The sequence below is a fragment of the Strigops habroptila genome, chromosome W, assembly GCF_004027225.2.
Source record: "Strigops habroptila isolate Jane chromosome W, bStrHab1.2.pri, whole genome shotgun sequence".
In the NCBI taxonomy this organism is placed as follows: domain Eukaryota; kingdom Metazoa; phylum Chordata; class Aves; order Psittaciformes; family Psittacidae; genus Strigops; species Strigops habroptila.
Window position 1 is genome coordinate 2284353 of NC_044301.2, and position 20682 is coordinate 2305034.

The following is a 20682-nucleotide window of genomic DNA, read 5'->3' on the forward strand; positions in this document are numbered from 1 at the left end:
TGAGTGATTGCACATTTTGGATCCTTAGCCATAAACTTTAAGAATCAGCAGCATAGTGACGAATCCATGTGACATCCCGAATCTGTAGTTGATGAGCTTTAATTGAGTTTGAACAATAAATTTCCTTTAGCCTCAATTTGTCGGTTCCATGACACAAAGATGGCCCAGAGAGAGAGCAAGCGTAGCCCAGGGAGAAAAAGTAATCTAGAACAAGAGAGAAAAGACCACTGCCCAGAGCAGGTGACCACCCATACATAGGGGGCAACTCAAAGAGAGGATGCATATATGTGACCCAGAAAGAGAGAGAGGGGCAGCTCAACCCAGGAAAAGAGAGACCATGACCAGGGCGGAGGGGGGGGGGGGCATGGGGGGTGTCCAGAAGAAGAGAGAGCTTGCAGGGGAAGGGGGATGTGTGTGCACACAATACAGAGGTGGTGGGGTGGTGTCCTGGGTTCAGCTGTAACAGTGGATGAAAAGCTGGACATGAGCCGGCAGTCTGTGCTCACAGGCCAGATAAAAGCCAATTATATCCTGGGCTGCATCAAAAGAAGCATGGCCAGCAGGTCAAGGGAGGTGATTCTCTACTCCACTCTTGTGAGAAACCACCTGGAGTATTGTGTTCGGCTCTGAAGTCCTCAGTACAGGAAAGACATGGACCTGTTGGAGCAGGTCCAGAGGAAGGACACAGAAATGATCAGAAGGATGGAATACATCTCCTATGAGGACAGGCTGAGAGAATTGACATTGTTCAGCCTGGAGAAGACAAAGCTCCGGGGAGACCTTATTGCAGCCTTTCATTACTTAAAGGGGGCTTATAAGAAAGATGGGGACAAACTTTTTAGTAGGGCCTGTTGCAATAGGACAAGGGGTAATGGCTTTAAACTAAAAGAGGGTAGATTTAGACTAGATATAAGAAAGAAATTTTTTACAATGAGAGTTGTGAGACACTGGAACAGGTTGCCCAGAGAGGTGGTAGATGCCTCATCCCTGGAAACATTCAAGGTCGGGTTGGGCAGGGCTCTGAGCAACCTGATCTAGTTGAAGATGTCCTTGCTCATTGCACGAAAGAGGACGTGTGCTCCTGAGTGTGACCCTGAGAAAAACATGCATGACAAAATGAATGAGCACACACATGATCCAGATAGACCAAGCATGAGTGCATACAATCCAGAGCAAGAGAGAGATCACAGCCTAGACCAAGAGCATGCAAGAGCACATGTGCATGACCAGGGGAGATAGAGAGCACATGTGACCCAGATTGAGAATGCACAACCATGTGCAAGTGCGTGTGCACATCCCAGACAGAACTAACATGGCACGCAGAAGCACATAACCCAGAGTGCAAGAGTGCACACACAACCCCAGGAGACAGTGAGTGCCAAAAGGAAGCAGAGCCCAAAGGAGTGCACAATGCAGAGACAGTGCACAACCAAGAGCGTACCAAGAGACAGAGAGAGCGTACACCCTAGAGAGAGCGTGCACAACACAGATCGAGAGAGGATTACACAAGGCAGAGAGAGCACAAGACCCAGAGAGAGTGTGTGAGAGCGTGTAGCCCACAAAGCAAATGTACAATCCAGACAGCACGGCCCAGAGAGAGAATGCAAGACCCAGTGAGAGCGCACAAATATGTCCCCCAGGGAGCACAAAATGCAGCGAGAGAGGAAGATGCAATGCCGGGAGAGAGCATGCACAGAATCATAGAATTAACTAGGTTGGAAAAGACCTTTAAGATCATCAAGTCCAACCTTTACCCCAGGACTGCCAAGTTCAACACTAAACCATGTCACTAAGAGCCTCATCTACACGTTTTTTGAACACTTCCAGGAAAGGTGATTCCACCACTTCCCTGGGAAGTCTGTTTCAATACCTGATCACCCTTTTGGTGAAGAAATTGTTCCTAATATCCAGTCTAAACCTCCTCTGGCACAGCTTGAGGCTGTTTCCTCTTGTCCTATCACTTTCAAGTAGTTGTAGAGAGCGATAAGGTTCCCCTGAGCCTTCTCTTCTCCAGACTAAACCACCCCAGTTCCCACAGCCATTCCTCATCACACTTGTGCTCCAGACCCTTCACCAGCTCCGTTGCCCTTCTCTGGACCTGCTCCAGCACCTCAATGTCTCTCTTGTAGTGAGGGGCCAGGAACTGAACACAGTATTCGAGGTGCAGCCTCACCAGTGCTGAGTACAGAGGGATTATTACTTCCCTAGTCCTGCTGGCCACACTACTGCTGATACAGGCCAGGATGCAGTTGGCCTTCTTGGCTGCCTGGGCACAAGCTGCTCTTGTTCAGCTGGCTGTCAGTCAGCACCCCCAGGTCCTTTTCTACTGGGCAGCTTTCCAGCCGCTCTTCCCCAAGCCTGTAGCATTGCATGGGGTTGTTGTGGCCCAAGTGCAGGACCCAGCACTTTGCCTTGTTGAACCTCATACAATTGGCCACAGCCCATCGATCTAGTCTGTCCAGATCATGTAAGCATACCCCAGAGAGAGAGAGCACATGCACACATGCATGTCCCAGGGTGGGAGGGGGTGAGAGAGAGGGAGCAAGGATGCAACTCACTGAGACTGTGCATGCAAAACTGCACAACTGTCCTGGTTTCGGCTAGGATAGAGTTAATTTTCTTCCTAGTAGCTGGTGCAGTGCTGTGTTTTGGCTTTAGTCTGAGAATAATGCTGATAATCCACTGATGTTTTAGTTGTTGCTTAGTGTTTAGCCTAATCAAAGACTTTTCAGTCTCTCATGCTCTGCCAGTGAGGAGGGGCATGGGAAGCCATGAGGGAGCAGATGCAGGACAGCTGACCCAAAATATCCAAAGGGGTATTCCATTCCATAGAATGTCATGCTTGGCATATAAACTGGGGAGGGGTTAGCCAGAAGGGGCCAATTGCTGCTTGGGTCGGGCTGGGTATCGGTCAGTGGGTGGTGAGCAATTGTATTGTGCAGCACTGTTGGGTGGGGTTTTCTTTGGCTTTTTTCTTCCTTTTCCCTTTTAGTTTTATATCTCTCTCCTTGTTATTTACCTTAGTGGTAGTAGTATATTGTACTTTATTTTAGTTATTAAACTGTTCTTATCTCAATGCACAGGTTTTACATTCTTTTGATTCTCCTCCCCATCCCGCCTGGGGAGGGGGGAAGGGGGGGAGTGAGCAAGCGGCTGTGTGGTACTTAGTTACCGGCTGGGCTTAAACCATGACAAGAACACAAAGAAAGAGCAAGAGCACATGTGACCTAGAGTGGGTAAATGCATGTGACCCAGAAAGCATGACCCAGTGTACACAAGACAGAATGAGCCAGTGCACGCAACAGTCCCAGACTGAGAGCAACAGAAAGACCAACACAGACTGAGACACTGTGTTCTAAAGAAAGAAAGAATGCATGACCGTGCTAGAGACAGAGAGAAGAAGATGTGACTGGTAGAGAGCATGTGACTTCAAGAAACAGAGTGAATGACTGAGAAAGAGAGCACAAGACCTTGATCAAGACAGGAAGGTAAAAGTAGCAACAGCAAACACATGACCGCTAGAGGGAACACGTGAGAGGGAGAAACCGCAAGCAAGAGAAACCTGGCCCGACTTAGAGAAAAGTAGAGCAGGTGATCAGATGCAAGAGAGCACAGGAGGGAGCAACAGAAAGGGAGAACAAGTATGTCCCCCAAGAGAGTGCAGCAGAGAGAGGAAGGGACCATACGCAGCCACACATGAGATACAGGGCAGGCGTGACCCAGAGAGGGAGAGCAAACATTACTGTGGATGAGGGACAGCATGCAATGGTCTGTGAGAGATGGAGCCACGGATATAGAGGATTTGTAAACAAGTGAGGGAGTGTGCCATCACACCCAAGAGAGGAATGGCATGCACAACCTAGAGTGGGAGAGTGAGCACGACCACGCATAAGGTTGAGCAACAGGGAGCACATGACTGTGAGAGTGAGAGGAAGCAAGCAAGAAGCAGCTCATGAGAGCACAGCTGCACATGAAAAAGGAGTGCAAGCACAATCATGAGAGAGTGAGCAAGCAAGAGAGAAGGATAACACATCAAATACAGAGACCACACATGACCACATGTGAGAGAGGGAGATCACAACCTAGATAGAGAGGGGGAGCGAGAGTGACTGCATGTGAGGGAGGGAGGAAAAGAGAGTGAATGCAACCGTGCACAAAGTTGATTGAGGGGGGGACACAAAAGTGAGAGGGAGCACATGACCACACGTGAGAGAGGGAGAGTGCAAAACTGCACAAGAAGAGCTTGTGATCATGCAAGAGAGTGCGGAGTGCATGTGTGAATGCCCACAAGGGAGAGAGAGAGTGAGAACAAGCATGACTCTCTAAGGTTGAGCAAGAGGGAGCACACAAGAGCAAGTATGTGTGCCTGACAGCAAGCGAAAGAGATCAAGAGAGGACAAGGGAGAGCGCAAGCAAGGAACTGATTGACTTACCAGCATGAGCTTTGAGTATATGGGTTTTCAAGTGGCTATTGTAAGAGGACTTGAATGGACAGACCTTGCAACGGAATGACTTATGGTGTCCATGATGAGTCTGCGTGTGGAGATCCAGACTGATCAAAAGACAGAGAAAAAAGGAAACAAAATAGGAAATCATTTTAGCTACTCCTTCAAATGCAAGCCAAAAACTAGTAACGAAAGCAAATTTTAAAAAAGAGCAGGCCAGGCTCAGCTATCCTTCTCATGCTGGTTCTTTATATCCAACAGGTCTGCTTATAGAACAAGGCAGAATATAATCTGAGGAAGAAAGAGATCTGTGACCAATTTTATCACACAGAATGCAAGCCACTTATAAACTAAAAAGGGAAAAATAACTCTCAATTAAATTATACACAATCCAGACTAAAAAGAGAGTCATTTATAGGATAAAGGTTATTTGAAGAAAAACCAAAACCAAACAAGAAACCCCCAAACAGAATGATAAAAATATTAGTACAGGATTTTTCCGTGAACTGTTTTTGTGAAAATATGCCCCCTTTTCTCCTCCTAAGGAAAGGAAAATATTTTTCTAGCTCTACTGAAGAAACCTTCATTTGGTTACAGCAGCAAAACAGATTAGACAGCCCACTCTGGGGGGAAGGTACCAGCAAGATGTTTATAGTCAATGACTTTTAGGAGTAAAAGGTGGCAGAGTTTCAGATGCTATTTTTCTGCAGGGGAAATTAGAGCAACAGAACACCTGACATTGAAGGGGGTGAGAATTCATCACCCATCTACATGGCTTCAGATCAGGGTGGAGACATTTCAATACAGACTCTTCTTAGGGAACATCAAAGCTTTGTGATAAAGAGTAGTCTGAGCCTGTTTACAGGCGGATGCTCCCCAGTGATGACAATGGATCCCAGACGAGTCCCCAAATTGTGACAAACGACCTCCAGGTTCAGGCAGGCCTCGGTTAGACACGCCAGTGAAGCAGCAGCTATTTATTTAATGTTTTTGCAAAAGCAGGTGTCCTAGAAAGTAGGTGCACACAGCAAAAGCAGAACTTTGATTTCTATTTCCCATCCTGTCCCCAAGTTCCCTCCCTTGTTTCCCCAATGGTTGGGTACTCCAAGGTTTACAACCTATCTATCTGATGCGTATAATCTACGTGCTGACTGTCCCGCCTCTGGTTACATCTCCCCTTACTCGATTTCGTCCCCCCCTTCCTCTTATTTATTTATCTCCTTTTACAGTTTGATTTCATAACTCTCTGGCAGACATGTGGCACCCCAACTTGCTGTTTAAGCAGCCTGCACCAGCTTAGTTTCACAGGTTGTACAAGGATAGTATTCTTTTGGTTAAAGTAGTTATAAGAACATTTTTTATTCTCTTCTATGGCAGTAGCCAGATTAAGTTCTAGTTGGGCTTTGGCCCTTCTAATTTTTTCCCTGCATAACCTCACGACGTCCTTGTAGTCCTCCTGAGTTGCCTGCCCCTTCTTCCAAAGGTCATAAGCTCTCCTTTTTTTCCTGAGTTCCAGCCAAAGCTCTCTGTTCAGCCAGGCTGGTCTTCTTCCACAATGGCTCGTCTTTTGGCACATGGAGATGGCCTGCTCCTGCGCTTCTAAGATTTCCTTCTTGAAGATTGTCCAGCCTTCCTGGAATCCTTTGCCCTTCAGGACTGCCTCCCAAGGGACTCTGTCAAGCAGGCCCCTAAACAGGCCAAAGTCTGCCCTCCGGAAGTCCAAGGTAGCAGTTCTACTAACTCCCCTCCTTACATCTCCGAGGATCAAAACCTAATTTTGTGATCGCTGTGCCCAAGATGGCCTCCAACCATCGCATCACCCACAAGTCCTTCTCTGTTCGCAAACAACAGATCCAGCAGGGCACCTTCCCTTGTTGACTCACTCACCAGCTGTGTCAGTGATACCGAATTATATTAGTATTTCACTGTATATAGCGACTTAGACATAGACAGGGCGGCAAGGATTCTTAAACTAGCATTTCACTGTATATAGAAACACAGATATGGACAAGGCTACAAGGATTGTCAAGATAAGAAAGGCATGCAACAAGAGAACCAGATGTCTTCTCTCAAACCAATGTAGGCCTTCCTCCTGTTGATAAGGCCTGAGAAACAGGTAAACGGCTGCAAAAGAAAACAACTCGAGGAGCCTCTCGGGGTCGTAAATTAGCCCAAAGAAGAACATGTAGCTAATTGGCAAGACTAAACACGCATTCCAATATCCTTAACTAACGGATTGCCATAAAAGGATAAAATTACTAGGGGCATTTCTCCCTAAACGACCACCACGACCCCCAGAGATCACTCCTCAAATTCACAGCGCCTGCACTGCAGCCTTATCTAGCCAAATTACCATATGCAATGAGTAACGAGAATTGGGTGGGCATTTTGCGGAATGATGATGAATACGTATATAATGAAGATATATAAGCTGTAAACTGTCTCTTCTCGGTGTGCATGATAGGCAGAGCGATCCCCCATGCACCCAGTACTGCAATAAAGTAACGTTGGCTTTCTAACCTGTCATTCTGGTTGGAGAGTTTATTTCCTGGATTTTGGTGACATCATGAAGTTATCATCCACACACTCCAGGAACCTCCTAGACTCTTTCGCCTCCACTGTATTGTATTTCCAGCAGACATCTGGCAATTTGAAGTCCCCCACGAGAACAAGGGCTAGCGATTGTGAGACTTCTCCCAGCTGCTTATAGAATATTTCATCTGCCTCTTCATCCTGGTTGGGTGGTCTATAACAGCCTCACACCATGATATCTGCTTTGTTGGCCTTCCCCCGATTCTTGCCCATAAACACTTAACGCTATCATCACCATCATTAAGCTCTAGACAGTCAAAACTCTCCCCAACATACAGGGGCTATCCCTATGCCTCTCCTTCCCTGCCTATCGCTTCTGAAGCGTTTATAGCCATCCAATGCAGCACTCCAGTTGTGAGAGTCATCCCACGATGTTTCTGTGATTGCAACTACATCATTGTTTTCCCACTGCACAGTGGCTTCCAACTCCCGTTTGCTGCCCATGCTGCGTGCATTAATGTAGATGCACTTCAGTTGGCTTCCTTCAGGGCATATCCACCTGCTGTGGTGTGGGCCTCTCTGTGGGCTGCTCCAGTGTGAACCTCCATGAGCTGCAAGGGGACAACCTGCCTCACCATGGTCTTCACCATGGGTTCAGGGGCATCTCTGCTCTGGCACCTGGAGCACCTCCCTCTCCTCCTTCACTGACTTTGGTGTCTGCAGGGGTCTTTCACATTTTTCACACTTCTGTCTCTCACAGCTGCTGCGCAGTGTTTTTTACCCTTTCTGAACTATGTTATCACAGAGGCACCACCGGTGTCACTGATGGGTATCAGTGGCCACAGCCTTACTGGGGTCCTTTTCCTCGTGAACACATTCCATCAACCCAAGCAACTGCAGTTGATTACCTCCTTCTTCCCAGTCCCTCCACAGGGATATCTTCTTTTTGGGATCAGCAAGATTCGACCGTTTCTTAACATATCCCTCCATCAGTCGATCCCCAAATCCACCCCCATTACATAGGGTAGTGTTACCAGTGGCATAGGACCCCCCCCACCCCCCCCCCCCCCCCCGCCAAGAGCTTTGCTCTGCTGAGCCATGAGGTGTATCCCACCTCCATGGCCACTGCAAGGTAGTTTCCTGAGGGCGTTGGCTGTAAGTTTCCCACACAGCCTTAATCTTGCTCTGAGTTCAGTGATCATTTTCTGGGAAACAATGCCCCCATTAGCAAACCATTACTCCGGGAGAGAATGTCAGCTTGATTCGCAACCTCCATTGCAAATATTTTTGGAGCTCCGCTTGAAGCCTACCTACAACATATTCTGGCATGTCTTCACAGAATGCAGCACATCTCTCTCCTAGTGTTTTAAATATATCCTCTTCTCCCTGCAAGGCCCAAGCTAATTTTCTTGGAGTCTCTACTGGGAGGTGGTCCAGGTTCCAGGCAACTAGAACATAGGCTTGAAGCAAGCACCATCCCATCTCCTCCCATTCATGTACCCACCCCAGCACCATTTTCTTGGGTCTCTTTCGACCCTTCTTTTCCCAACTATTCAGTGTTTGCACTCACCCGCAAACACATAACAGGCCCACCACCCGCACCACAGTACACCACCACAAATTCCCAATAGCAGAATTAAGGCTCCTCCTGGAGACTCAAAATCATTCCAATTATTCCACATCCAGCCCATGACAGTTTCTGGTGTTGCCCACATTCTCTGCTAATTACAGGCATGGGCAAAACAGTTTAAAGTCGGGGAATTTTGCTTGCGTTAATTTATCACCAACCAGCACAAATTTCCCATCACTGATTTGGGCACTAAGAGAAGACAATTAGACAAACACCTGTCCTCTCCCCTCCCCAGTCTCATCTTCATAGAATCACAGAGAATCACAGAATCATTAGGGTAGGAAGGGACCTCTGGAGATTATCTAATCCAACCCCCCTGCCAAGGCAGGGCCACCCAGAGCAGGTTACACAGGAACGCGTCCAGGCGGGTTTTGAATGTCTCCAGAGAGGGAAAATCCACAACCCTCCTGGGCAGCCTGTTCCAGGGCTCTGCCACCCTCAATGTAAAGAAGTTCTTCCTCATGTTGAGGTGAAACTTGTTGTGTTTCAGTTTATGGCCATTGCTCCTCGTCCTGTCACTGGGCACCACTGAAAAGAGTCTGGCACCATCCTCCTGGCACCCACCTTTGAGAAACTTGTATGCATTAATGAGATCCCCTCTCGGTCTTCTCTTCTCTAGACTAAAAAGGCCTATCATCTTCCTTTATGTTCACAAGTTGCACTCTGTCTGTCAAAATTCCTCTAATAAGGAAATGGGTTGTGCAGAAAGTTGAGGTGATATGTATAACAGTTTCTGCCTTGTGTGCCTGCTCCAGTATAGATTGCCCACAGGCTAAAGTGCCTCTCCAGCCACCACTGGCTGCCTGTGTATTTCCTAGAATCATAGAATAGGTAGGGCTGGAAAGGACCCTAAGATCATCTAGTTCCAACCCCCCTGCCATGGGCAGGGACACCTCGCACTAAACCATGTCACCCAAGAGTCCGTCCAACCTGGCCTTGAACACTGCCAGGGATAGAGCATTCGCAACTTCCTTGGGCAACCCATTCCAGTGCCTCAGCACCCTCACAGTAAAGAACTTCTTCCTTGTATCTAACCTAAACTTCCCCTGTTTAAGTTTGAACCCGTTACCCCTTGTCCTATCACTACAGTCCCTAATGAAAAGTCCAAGTATGTTTGAGCAGGAGTGCCGTGTACTTCTTTTAGGGGATAAAATTTTGGTGTGAAGTGAGATTATTTTCTTTCCCGCACTTCATAGAATGCCAGGTTGGAAGGGAACTCAAGGATCATCTGGTCCAGCCTTTCTAGGCAAAGCATGACCTGGACTAGATGGCCCAGCACCCTGTACAGTTGTCGTGGTTTGAGCCCAGCCGGTAACTCAGAACCACAAAGCCGCTCGCTCACTCCCCCCTTCCTCCCCCCGCTCCCGGAGGGATGGGGAGGAGAATCGGAAGAATGTAACTCCCACGGGTTGAGATAAGAGCAGTCCCACAACTAAGGTATAATACAAAACCACTACTGCTACCACCAATGATAATAATGATTAGTGAAATAACAAGGGGAGAGGATACAATTGCTCACCACCCACCGACCGATACCGAGCCCGACCCGAGCAGTGATCTGGGCCTTCCAGGTAACTCCCTCCGGTTTATATACTGGGCATGACGTGCTGTGGTATGGAATACCCCTTTGGCTAGTTTGGGTCAGGTGTCCTGTCTCTGCTTCCGCCCGGCTTCCCCTCCTCCCTGGCAAAGCATGAGACTGAGAAAGTCCTTGGTTGGAATAAACATTACTTAGCAACAACTAAAAACATCAGTGTTATCAGCGTTGTTCCCAGGCTGAAAGTTAAAAAACACAGCACTGCACCAGCTACTAAGAAGGAGAAAAATGACTGCTATAGCTGAACCCAGGACACCAGCCAAATCTTAAAAGTGTCCAGTGTTGGGGAATCCACCACTTCCCTGGGGAGATTATTCCAATGGCTGATTGCTCTCATCGTGAAAAATTTTCCTCTTGTGTCCAGTTGGAATCTCCCCAGGAGTAATTTGTGCCCATTGCCCTTTGCCTTTTCCATGATGTACAGTTGCTTTCATTTACCTCATGGCAGGCTGGAAGAAGCTGTGACTGACACAGGGCCTTAAGGTTTGAATGTGTCAAATTCATTGTGAGGAAACCTGCTGTGGAAGTAATGAGAACAAAGAGGATAAATTTATCATGATCCAGTCTTTGCTCATGCTACACAGATGAAACAAAAATACCCTTGAATCATTTTACAAGAAGTTTTCGTGTCTCTGCTATACACTTGATGAATCTGGGGAGCCTGGAGACATTTTCCTCCCTATGTTTCATTTTTGTTTTTTCTTTTTATTGTTGGGAGGGGAGGAAGGGGGGGGAGTGAGCGAGCGGCTGCGTTGTTCTGAGTTACCGGCTGGGCTTAAACCACGACAGTTCTTTTTGGCGTCCCATGTGGGGCTCGAAGGGTTTAGATAATGAGACATCTGACCAGAGTGTGTCTAATCATATTTGTGATAAGCCTTCATTGTTTGGGATTAATAGTCACTCGTTAAAATGTTGATTTATTTGCTCTCAGAGTTGTTGCGCTTAGTCTCTGAGTTTCAGTATGTCATACCTTACTTGCAGCCAGCATTTGCTGTTTTTGTGTTTATCAGCTTTGAGGCCTGGGCTAAGGTTCTCGTTTCGCTGTACTTCGTGATAATGACTTGTAATACAATTGAATCAGTGATCATGAAACTGGTCTGGCGTGCGTTCTCAGCGTGGTCATCACCTCTATACTTTGGGAGGCATATAATGGAATTTTAAGAAATTACACATCTTCTTTTCCTCCTCAGGGGGTCAACCGATAAAGAAGACATTCCCTCACACCCTCTGCTCCCCCACCAGGCTATTTACAGCAGCATTTGAGAATTCTAAAGGTTTTGGATGGCAGTTGGATACCCTTGAAACCTGCCTGCTCCTTTTGCTGGGGATCAGCATGTTACTACATATACAGCATTTTACCCATGGCCATACCTCCCTGATAACTCCCCATTTCGTCTGAACTTAAAAGTTAAGCAGGGTCAGGCTTGACCCTTGTCTAAGGATAAAGGACGATCTAAGAGGACCACCAAGAGGTTTTCCCCAAGGCTGGACAGTCTTGAGTGGCAGGGTGTGTGGGATCGTATGGGCAAGTATCTAGGCCACTGGACTTCACCCCTGAACAAGGGCAAAATCTGGAAAAACTAGTAAAACACTTAAATGAAGTGTGCTGTTGTCCTGGCAATACCAGAGGGACAAATCATGGCAACGTGCTGGGGCTTGGCCTATGCCTACAGAGCCCTGCTTTGTAAGGAGCAGGAAAAAGATGTCTCTGGATCTGATGGCAAAGCAACAGACAAACACAGCTACTCAACCCCCAAGCACAGCAGCTACACCAAGCCTCACAACAGACACTTCAGCCACTCCAACCCCAGTGACAGACAGTGCAGCTGCTCCAACCCTAGTGACAGACACTGCAGCCACTCCAACCACAGTGATAGACACTGCAGCTAAACCAAATGGCCAATCCATGCCAATATCAGTTGCCCCTGTAAGCAAGGGGAAAAGCAAACGAGAGGCACAAAGAGCAACCCCTGCAGTGCAGAAAGATGAAGACCCAATGCATGTACTATAGGGAATGGCATCTGAACAACAGTTATTACTACAGGAATCAGAGGAAGATGAAGAAGAAGAGGTGACTTCTAGAATCAGCCATTCTAGAGATGACCTATTGTAGGCCAGATGCCAGGAATGCACCCGTAGATTCAGATGAAGTTGAATGTACATGACCCATATGGCGGAAACTTACATGGAGTGCGTCATCATCAAATGCCCACTCATTGGCATCAATGACCTGGAGTGAGGTAGCACCACAAACAGTGGATGAAGTGACTCGTCAACTCCAAGAGTTCGAAGACAATCTCACCCCTTCCATCATTTCAGCTCTAGAAAAATTGTCCCAGGAGTTCAAACAATTGAGAGATGATCTATCCAGCTCCCCATGTGTACAGACCCACATCTCAGCTATTAACAGAAGGCGCCCTACTGCCCAAGAGAGAAGATTTAGGAGGTACACACCGCGGGCCACACTATGGTTTTATCTGCAGGATCATGGAGAAGCCATGAGAAAGTGGGATGGAAAACCTACCTCAGTTCTGGAGGAATGGGTGCATGAATTGGAGAAAAACGGTCAAGGATGATCCTCCCAAGGAAGTTGCTGCTCTAGTCTTTGGTGAGCAGTTTCCCAGATGGAGTGGAAGAGCTGATTTTACTCCAGCTCCTGTCATAAGGAATACTAATCCCTTTCTACAAGACCTAAGTGAAGAATCTTATGATAGCCATTAGAGGGCCATTAGGATCACTATTAGAGGGGCCCTGCCTCCAGCCAGGTGGAGGAGAGGGACAATCGGGTTTACTGGACTGTGTGGATCAGATGGCCTGGCACATCAGTCCCACAGGAGCATAAGGCTCTAGTAGATACCGGTGCACAGTGCACCCTGATGCCATCAAGGTATCAAGGGGTGGAACCCATTTGTATATCTGGACTGACAGGAGGATCCCAAGAATTGACTGTACTGGAGACTGAAATCAGCCTGACTGGGAGGAAGTGGCAAAAGCACCCCATTGTGACTGGCCCAGGGGCTCCATGCATCCTTGACATAGACTATCTCAGGAGAGGGTACTTCAAAGACCCAAAAGGGTATAGATGGGCTTTTGGTATAGCTGCCTTGGAGATGGAGGAAATGCAGCAGCTGTCCACCTTGCCTGGTCTCTCAGAGGATCCTTCTTTTGTGGGGTTGCTGAAGGTTGAACAAGTGCCAATTGCAACCACAACAGTGCACCGGTGGCAATATCGTACCAACCGAGACTCCCTGACTGCCATCCATAAGATGACCTGTAGACTGGAGAGCCAAGGAGTGATCAGTAGGACCCGCTCACCCTTTAACAGATCCATATGGCCAGTGCCTAGTCTAACGGAGAGTGGAGACTAACAGTAGACTATCGTGGCCCGAATGAAGTCACACCACCATTGAGTGCTGCCGTACCAGACGTGCTAGAACTTCAATATGAACTGGAGTCAAAGGCAGCCAAGTGGGATGCCACAAGTGATATCACCAATGCACTTTTCTCAATCCCTTTGGCAGCAGAATGCAGGCCACAGTTGGCTTTTACTTGGTGGGGCTTCCAGTACACTTGGAATCGACTGCCCCAGGGGTGGAAACACAGCCCCACCATCTGACATGGACTGATCCAGACTGCACTGTAACAGGGGCAAGCTCCAGAACACCTGCAGTACATCGATGACATTATCGTGTGGGGCAAAACAGTGGAAGAAGTTTTTGAGAAAGGGAGGAAAATAATCCAAATTCTTCTGAAGGTTGTTTTTGCCATAAAACAGAGTAAGGTCAAGGAACCTGCACAGGAGATTCAATTTTGGGGAATAAAATGGCAAGACAGATGTTGCCAGATCCCCACAGATGTGATCAACAAGATAACAGCAATGTCTCCACCAACTAACAAGAAAGAAACACAAGCTTTCTTAGGTGTTGTGGGGTTCTGGAGAATGCACATCCCAAATTACAGTCTGATTGTAAGCCCTCTCTATCATGTGACCCGGAAGAAGAAGGATTTCAAATGGGGCCCTGAGCAACAAGCCTTCAAACAAATTAAACGAGATATAGTTCATGCAGTAGCCCTTGGACCAGTCAAGACTGGACCAGATGTGAAAAATGTGCTTTACACCACAGCCAGGGAGAATGGTCCTACCTGGAGCCTCTGGCAGAAAGCTCCAGGAGAGACTCGAGGTCAACCCCTCAGCTTTTGGAGTCGGGGATACAGAAGATCCAAGGCCGGATATACTCCAACTGAAGAAAGGATACTGGCAGCCTATGAAGGGGTTTGAGCTGCTTCAGAAGTGATTTGCACTGAAGCACAGCTCCTCCTGGCACCCCGGTTGCCTGTGCTGGGCCAGATGTTCAAAGGCAGGGTCTCCTCTACACATCATGCAACCAATGCTACATGGAGTAAGTGGGCCACACTAATTACACAAAGAGCTCGAAAAGGAAATCCCAGTTGTCCAGGAATTCTAGAAGTCATCATGGACTGGCCAGAGGGCAAAATTTTGGAATGTCACCAGAGGAGGAGGTGATGCGTGCTGAAGAGGCCCCACTATATAATAAACTGTCAGAAAGTGAAAAGCAATATGCCTTTGGGATTTACATTCTTTCCTTTCTCCTCCCCATCCCTCCGGGAGGTAGGTAGAGATGAAGGGAGGGAGTGAGTGAGCGGCTGCGTGGTTCTGAGTTACCATCTGAGCTTAAACCATGACATCCTGTCACTGGGCACCACTGAAAAGAGTCTGGCACCGTCCTCTTGGCACCTGCCTTTGAGGTATTTATATCCATTATATGCAGCAGTGAAACAGTAAGAAGGTATGGAAAAGTTTGGAGAGGGTTGGTGTATTTATCATCCCCCCAAACCACCATCCTAATAGTTCCAGGCATACTTTAGCATCCCTGGCAGTGTTCAAGGCCAGGTTGGACAGAGCCTTGAGCCACATGGTTTAGGGCAAGGTGTCCCTGCCCATGGCAGGGGGGTTGGAACTAGATGATCTTAAGGTCCTTTCCAACCCTTACGATTCTATGATTCTATGATTCTATGATTTCCCATTAATTGGTCTAAATTGTCCTGGTTTTTTCTACTGAATATCAAGATCAATCTAGATCAAATGGAGTCTACTCTGGCCACTCTGGCCACTCATACTACAGAGGGTCTCACAGGATCTTTAGGCTCACACTGACAGAGCCTGAGCCAAGAAAATCCCTGTTTACCAGTGCTAAGAACAGTATGCATATTCAAAGATCTGATGATAGCAAAACCAAAAACCAGACCATATATCCCATTTCAGGGCTACAGCATAGAAACATAATATTATCATAAATGTAACAGGGAGTGTGTGGTAAGATAAATTTTCCCCATTTCTCTGGAGTACCAGTATGTCTCGTAAATAAGAGAGGCTGAACATTTGTGGTCAGTATTTCATAAAAAAAAGAAAATCCACATTTTAGATAGATGATAGAAAATGGCATGAAACTAATACAGATTACCATAATGTGTACAATGCATATCTCAAGCTCAGCACTGACTGGAACAACTACCCCTGGCACATCAGAAGCTTGTACTAAAAGAGCTTTTGAGGAAGGGTGCAGCTTTCCATGTTACAAGGAAGTTACTGCATAGAGCTGTAAGAGGAACCCCTCCTTATCCTCTCAGCTATATTTACAGAATAGGTATGAGGCTCTGGGTATGGTAGATGAAGGACATGATGAGATAGAAGAGGAGGAATCTGTGCAAGTACTCTCATCAAGGCCAGATCAACCAACCCCTTACATCAAGACCTGCATTAAGGCCAGTGCTGAGAACAAACAATGGCAAGTTATGGTCATCGGTGACCATCAGTGACTCTCCTGAGCAGAATGGAGATGCTCATTTACAGACTGGATCATCCTTTCAGGGAAGTTTGCTGCCCCCCTGGGGCCAGAATCAGGGATGTAACCAGATGACTAACAAGCTTAGTACAGCCAAGGGTTGGCATGGCATTGACCGAAGGTGGCAATGCTAGTGGGAACATTTATGCTGTTCCAGGGAGCACTGAGGGTTTAGGAGCATATCTGAAATACTTGTACACCAATGCACACAGTATGAGAAACAAACAGCATGAACTGGAAGCGTTGGTCAGCTCCCAGAGCTATGATATCATTAGTATTAGTGAAACTTGGTGGAATGAGTCCCACAATTGGAGTGCTGGGATGGAGGGCTACAGGGTATTCAGGAGGGACAGGCAGGGCAGGTGAGGTGGAGTTGTCACACTGTACGTGAGGGAGAGTTTTGACTGTACAGCCCTTACAGTTAGGGATGATGTGGTTGAGAGCCTCTGGGTGAGGATTGGGGGGTGGAAAACAAAGATGTTGTAGTGGGTGTCTACTACCAATCACCCAGCCAGGATGTAAGTACCAATAAGATATTCTATAGGCAATTAGGAGAAATCTCTGGATCGGTAGCCCTAGTCCTTATGGGAGATTTCAACTTCCCAGACATCAGCTGGGAATACCATACTGCTGTGACCAGTAGATCTTGGAAATTCTTGAAGTTTGTAGGAGAGAACTTCTTGTCATAGCTACTCAGTGAGCCAACTAGGAAAAATGCCCTCCTAGACTTGCTATTTGTGAATGGAGAAGGACTTGTGGGAGATCTGATTGTATGTGGCTGTCATTGTTGTCACAACAGTGATCACAACACAACACCAAACTGGGAGGTGCTATTGACTCTCTTGAGGGACAAGAGGCCTTGCAGAGGGATCTAGATTGGACAGTCATCAGCGGCATGAAATTTAACAAGTCCAAATGCTGGATTCTGCACCTGGGATGGAGTAATGCTGGACACAAATATAGATTAGGAGTGGCTCAAGAGCAGCCCTGCAGAAAGGGATCTGCGGGTGCTGGTTGACAGCAGCCTCAATAAGAGTCAGCAGTGTGCCCTAGAAGCCAAGAGGGAAAACCACATTCTGGGGTGCATTAAGCACAGCATAACCAACCAGTCAAAAGAGGGGATGATCCTGCTGTATTCAGCTTTGGTGCAGCCTCACCTTAAGTACTCTTCTGGACCCCACAATTTAAGAAGGATGTGAAGGTCCTTGAATGCATTCAGGAGGGCAACAAAGCTGGTGAAAGGGCAGGAAAGCATGTCTTATGAGGAGTGGCTAAAGACTTTGGGCTTGTCTAGTTTGGAGAAAAGGAGGCTGAGGGGTGACCTCATTGCTCTCTGCAGCTTCCTGAGGAGGGGAAGTGGAGAGGGAGGTACTGATCTCTTCTCCCTGGGATCCAGTGATAGGATGTGTGGGAGTGGTTCAATGCTGCATCAGGGGTGGTTCAGACTTGATATCAGGAAACATTTCTTTACCAAGAGGGTAGTCAAACACTGGAGTAACTTCCTAGAGCGGTGGTCAATGCCCCAAGCCTGTCAGTGTTTAAAAGGCATTTGGACAATGCGCTAATAGTATGCTTTAACTTTTGGTCAGCCCTGAAGTGGTCAGGCAGTTGGATTAGATGATCATTATAAGTCCCTTCCAACGGAACTATTCTAGTCTAGTCTATTCTGTCTGGAGCTTCAGGGAATGTCTGAGGCTTCTCACTGAGGATGAGGCAGAGGAAAACTGTCTCCTTACCTACAAGAAGTGTGCGCTGGTTAAGGAGCTGTATTACCAAGTTAAAGGAGCTGTAGGAGGTCAGACAACTGCACAACATCAGAGATAATGAGAAAAAGATTAACAGGATCTTCTTAGAGATCCTGCAGAGACAAGAGCCCAAACTCCCAATTGTACTGAAGGAGGGTCAGACAGTGTCCGTTTTTATCAGGTTGGGAAATGGAGACTACCAAGATGGCAAAGGCTGGAAGCTTGTGTGATATCTGGCACTGGGAGGACAGCTCCTGATTCACCAGCAGATCTGCAACTGCAGAATAAGTTCTATAGTTCTGCATCTGGTTGCAGATGAGGGGCTGGGAGCTCTGTCCAAGCATCAGAGCTGGCTGCACCTGAACCATGCAACAGCGCCAGGGGGAAGTGGTGAGTGATAGCAGTGGGAGACTCCCTTCTGCAGGAGAGATGCAGACCTGACCTGCTGTACAGGAAGATTTGCTTTTTGTCAGGAGCTCAGATCCAGGATGTTATTAAGAGACTGCCAAAGCCTGCCTGGCCCTTGGACTATTATCTCCTGCTGCTCATCGACATAGGAACCATGCTGTGATACTGACAGATATGCTGCTTTTCTAACACAACTGTTAATAAATATTTCTTATATCATGCTTTTTTTCCCACATACTTTTAATTACAGAACAGTAACAACTTCACCCAATTTAAAGAATTTAAAGGTGTCACTGACAGTGCTATCAATGTCTATGATAAACAAGTACCTGGATTTCTCTTCTTTGGGGGGAAGGGGGACAGATACAGGATGGGGGGATGGGACAGTTCTCCCCCCCCAGAAACTACAGAAAACATGTACATGCATGTCAGTCTAGGATGCCAGTAAAAAAAATAATCCAATAAACATAATTTCTTTGTGGTAAGCCATGAATAAATATGATTAAAAGAATTCTAAAGCTTCCTAGCTGTAGGCAAACAAGTCAGTCACAAGGAACTTGATTATTTATTATGACCGTGCATTTTCCAAGGGTCACATCAGATAAGGGGTGATTTCCTCAACCCATTTCAAGTATACCATACTGATGTGAAGACTATGTTCATAGACTGAAATTGCATAACAAATAAGAAAAAAAATCTAACTTTAAAATTGGTTTGTGAAAACTGTTCAGCACTAGAAATGAAATCTCTATCAAATAAAGAGTCACAGTACTATTTAAAAATAAGGTAGTTACATGGAAGGCTAGTGAAAAATACTTTTTCCTCTTTATGGCTTTTTAATTTCATGCATTTGACAGGACTGCATAAGTGGTAGGCATCTTTTGCTTGGTGTGCATTTCCCTTACACACAACAAAAAGAGAACTTGAATTTAAGAAGATATAACAATGGGACTTTTTATAGTTGTGGGCAATGGCAAAAAGTTGGGGGGGGCATAGAAAATACCTAAATCCTGAGAAAGATAAAAATGTGGTTTGAAATCAAGTGTGCTCTCCTTCAGTGTCAACCAACATAAAAACCAGTCATGCTATTCTGTGCTTCTGTTGAAAACAAACCATAACTTACTTGTGCCTGAAAGCAGAGACAAAGGAGCAATACTGGCAGCTGTACTTGTCTTCCCGGGTAAACATAGCCAGAGCCAAGTGACTCCTCTCATGAGATCGCAGACCCTGCATAGACATCAAAACCTGGTCACACTGGATGCAGTGGTAGCCCCCAGGCCTGGTTTCATCTTCCAAGGATGCTCCAGATTCAGCTTCTGTAAGAAGTTCCACAGTGCCAGGGTCTTTGGCGTCCTCAAGACCCTCCAAATTTGTGCTTGAAGAATCTTCAGCTTCCTGCTAAAAAACACATACCCCCCCCCCAAGGCCATCAATTCTCTCTCCCTTCTGCCCCTCCGTCTCTCTTATGTATTAATTTTAATACCTAGGTTTCACATTGCATTCACTTTCTAAAGGTATCCCTACCATATTACATGAAAGACTTTCTGTATAAAGAGAGCCTCATCTTTTTTATATATGTATGTATATACATTAAAAAACAAGCAACCCATCTCTTGGTCCATTTCCTAAGTGTTAATTAGCATAGCACACATTTTGCAGCAATATTAAAACTGAAAAGTATATTTAAATCATGGTTTTGGGGTCTTGGATTTTAGTTTTTGCTCCCTGCTGTTTAGTATCTACTTGCTCAAAAGATGGTGTGACCCCACGTAAACTTTACTACTTAACTCGAGAAGCAGGGAAAGAGCAGGAATCATTTGATAGAAGGGAAGCATCCCATTCTGTCAGTAGTATTGGATAAACTAAAGAAAGGTCAGTGTAAGGACAATGAAAGCTTTTAGGTAGAACCATTTAGACTCTGAAGGACTCAGCTACTTTATACAGCACACAGTTGATGTCATGAAATAGGCATGCTTTAGGTCACATTCTGAGGACTGCAGAATGAGATTTTGCTGAGTACTCACTGCAGTAAGAAAAGGAGGACAACTGCATAACCAGTTCCTGCAACCTTACAGCACCTGAACTCCACCTGCTGATATCCTGTAAAGCCGGATGTGGAGCACAGCCTGTCCTCAGAGACATTCTAGGTTGTCTCCACTTGCATAGAGAGGAAACAGCAGCACATTTACAATTAACCACTTGAATTGGACCCCTGGTTCAGCTGGATATTTGAATGTATTCGCAGCACCATAATTTCACTTTTGCATATGGGTTGGAGAGAGAAAAAAAAAACCAAACCAAACCAAAAAAACCCCCACACTTTAAGGGTCTAAGAAAGCAGAAACATAGCCCAGAACAGCTGAGGGAGAAGCTCCCGCTCATAAATCAAGCCTTTCAGTCATCCGTGATAGCAATTCCTTTGTGGCAAATAAGAAATGAGCATTAAATAGGCTTTGTGCCC

The 20682-nt window shown here is 46.5% G+C and overlaps 1 protein-coding gene across 1 annotated transcript in view; it reads right to left on the minus strand.

The window, feature by feature from the left end:
* LOC115619206 (zinc finger protein 462-like) overlaps positions 1–20682 on the minus strand; it is an 82693-nt gene that overhangs the window by 53977 nt on the left and 8034 nt on the right. Inside the window, 2 exon segments of the mRNA XM_030511250.1 lie at positions 4434–4552; positions 19345–19448. Of these exon segments, the coding sequence (XP_030367110.1) occupies positions 4434–4552; positions 19345–19448 (223 nt within the window).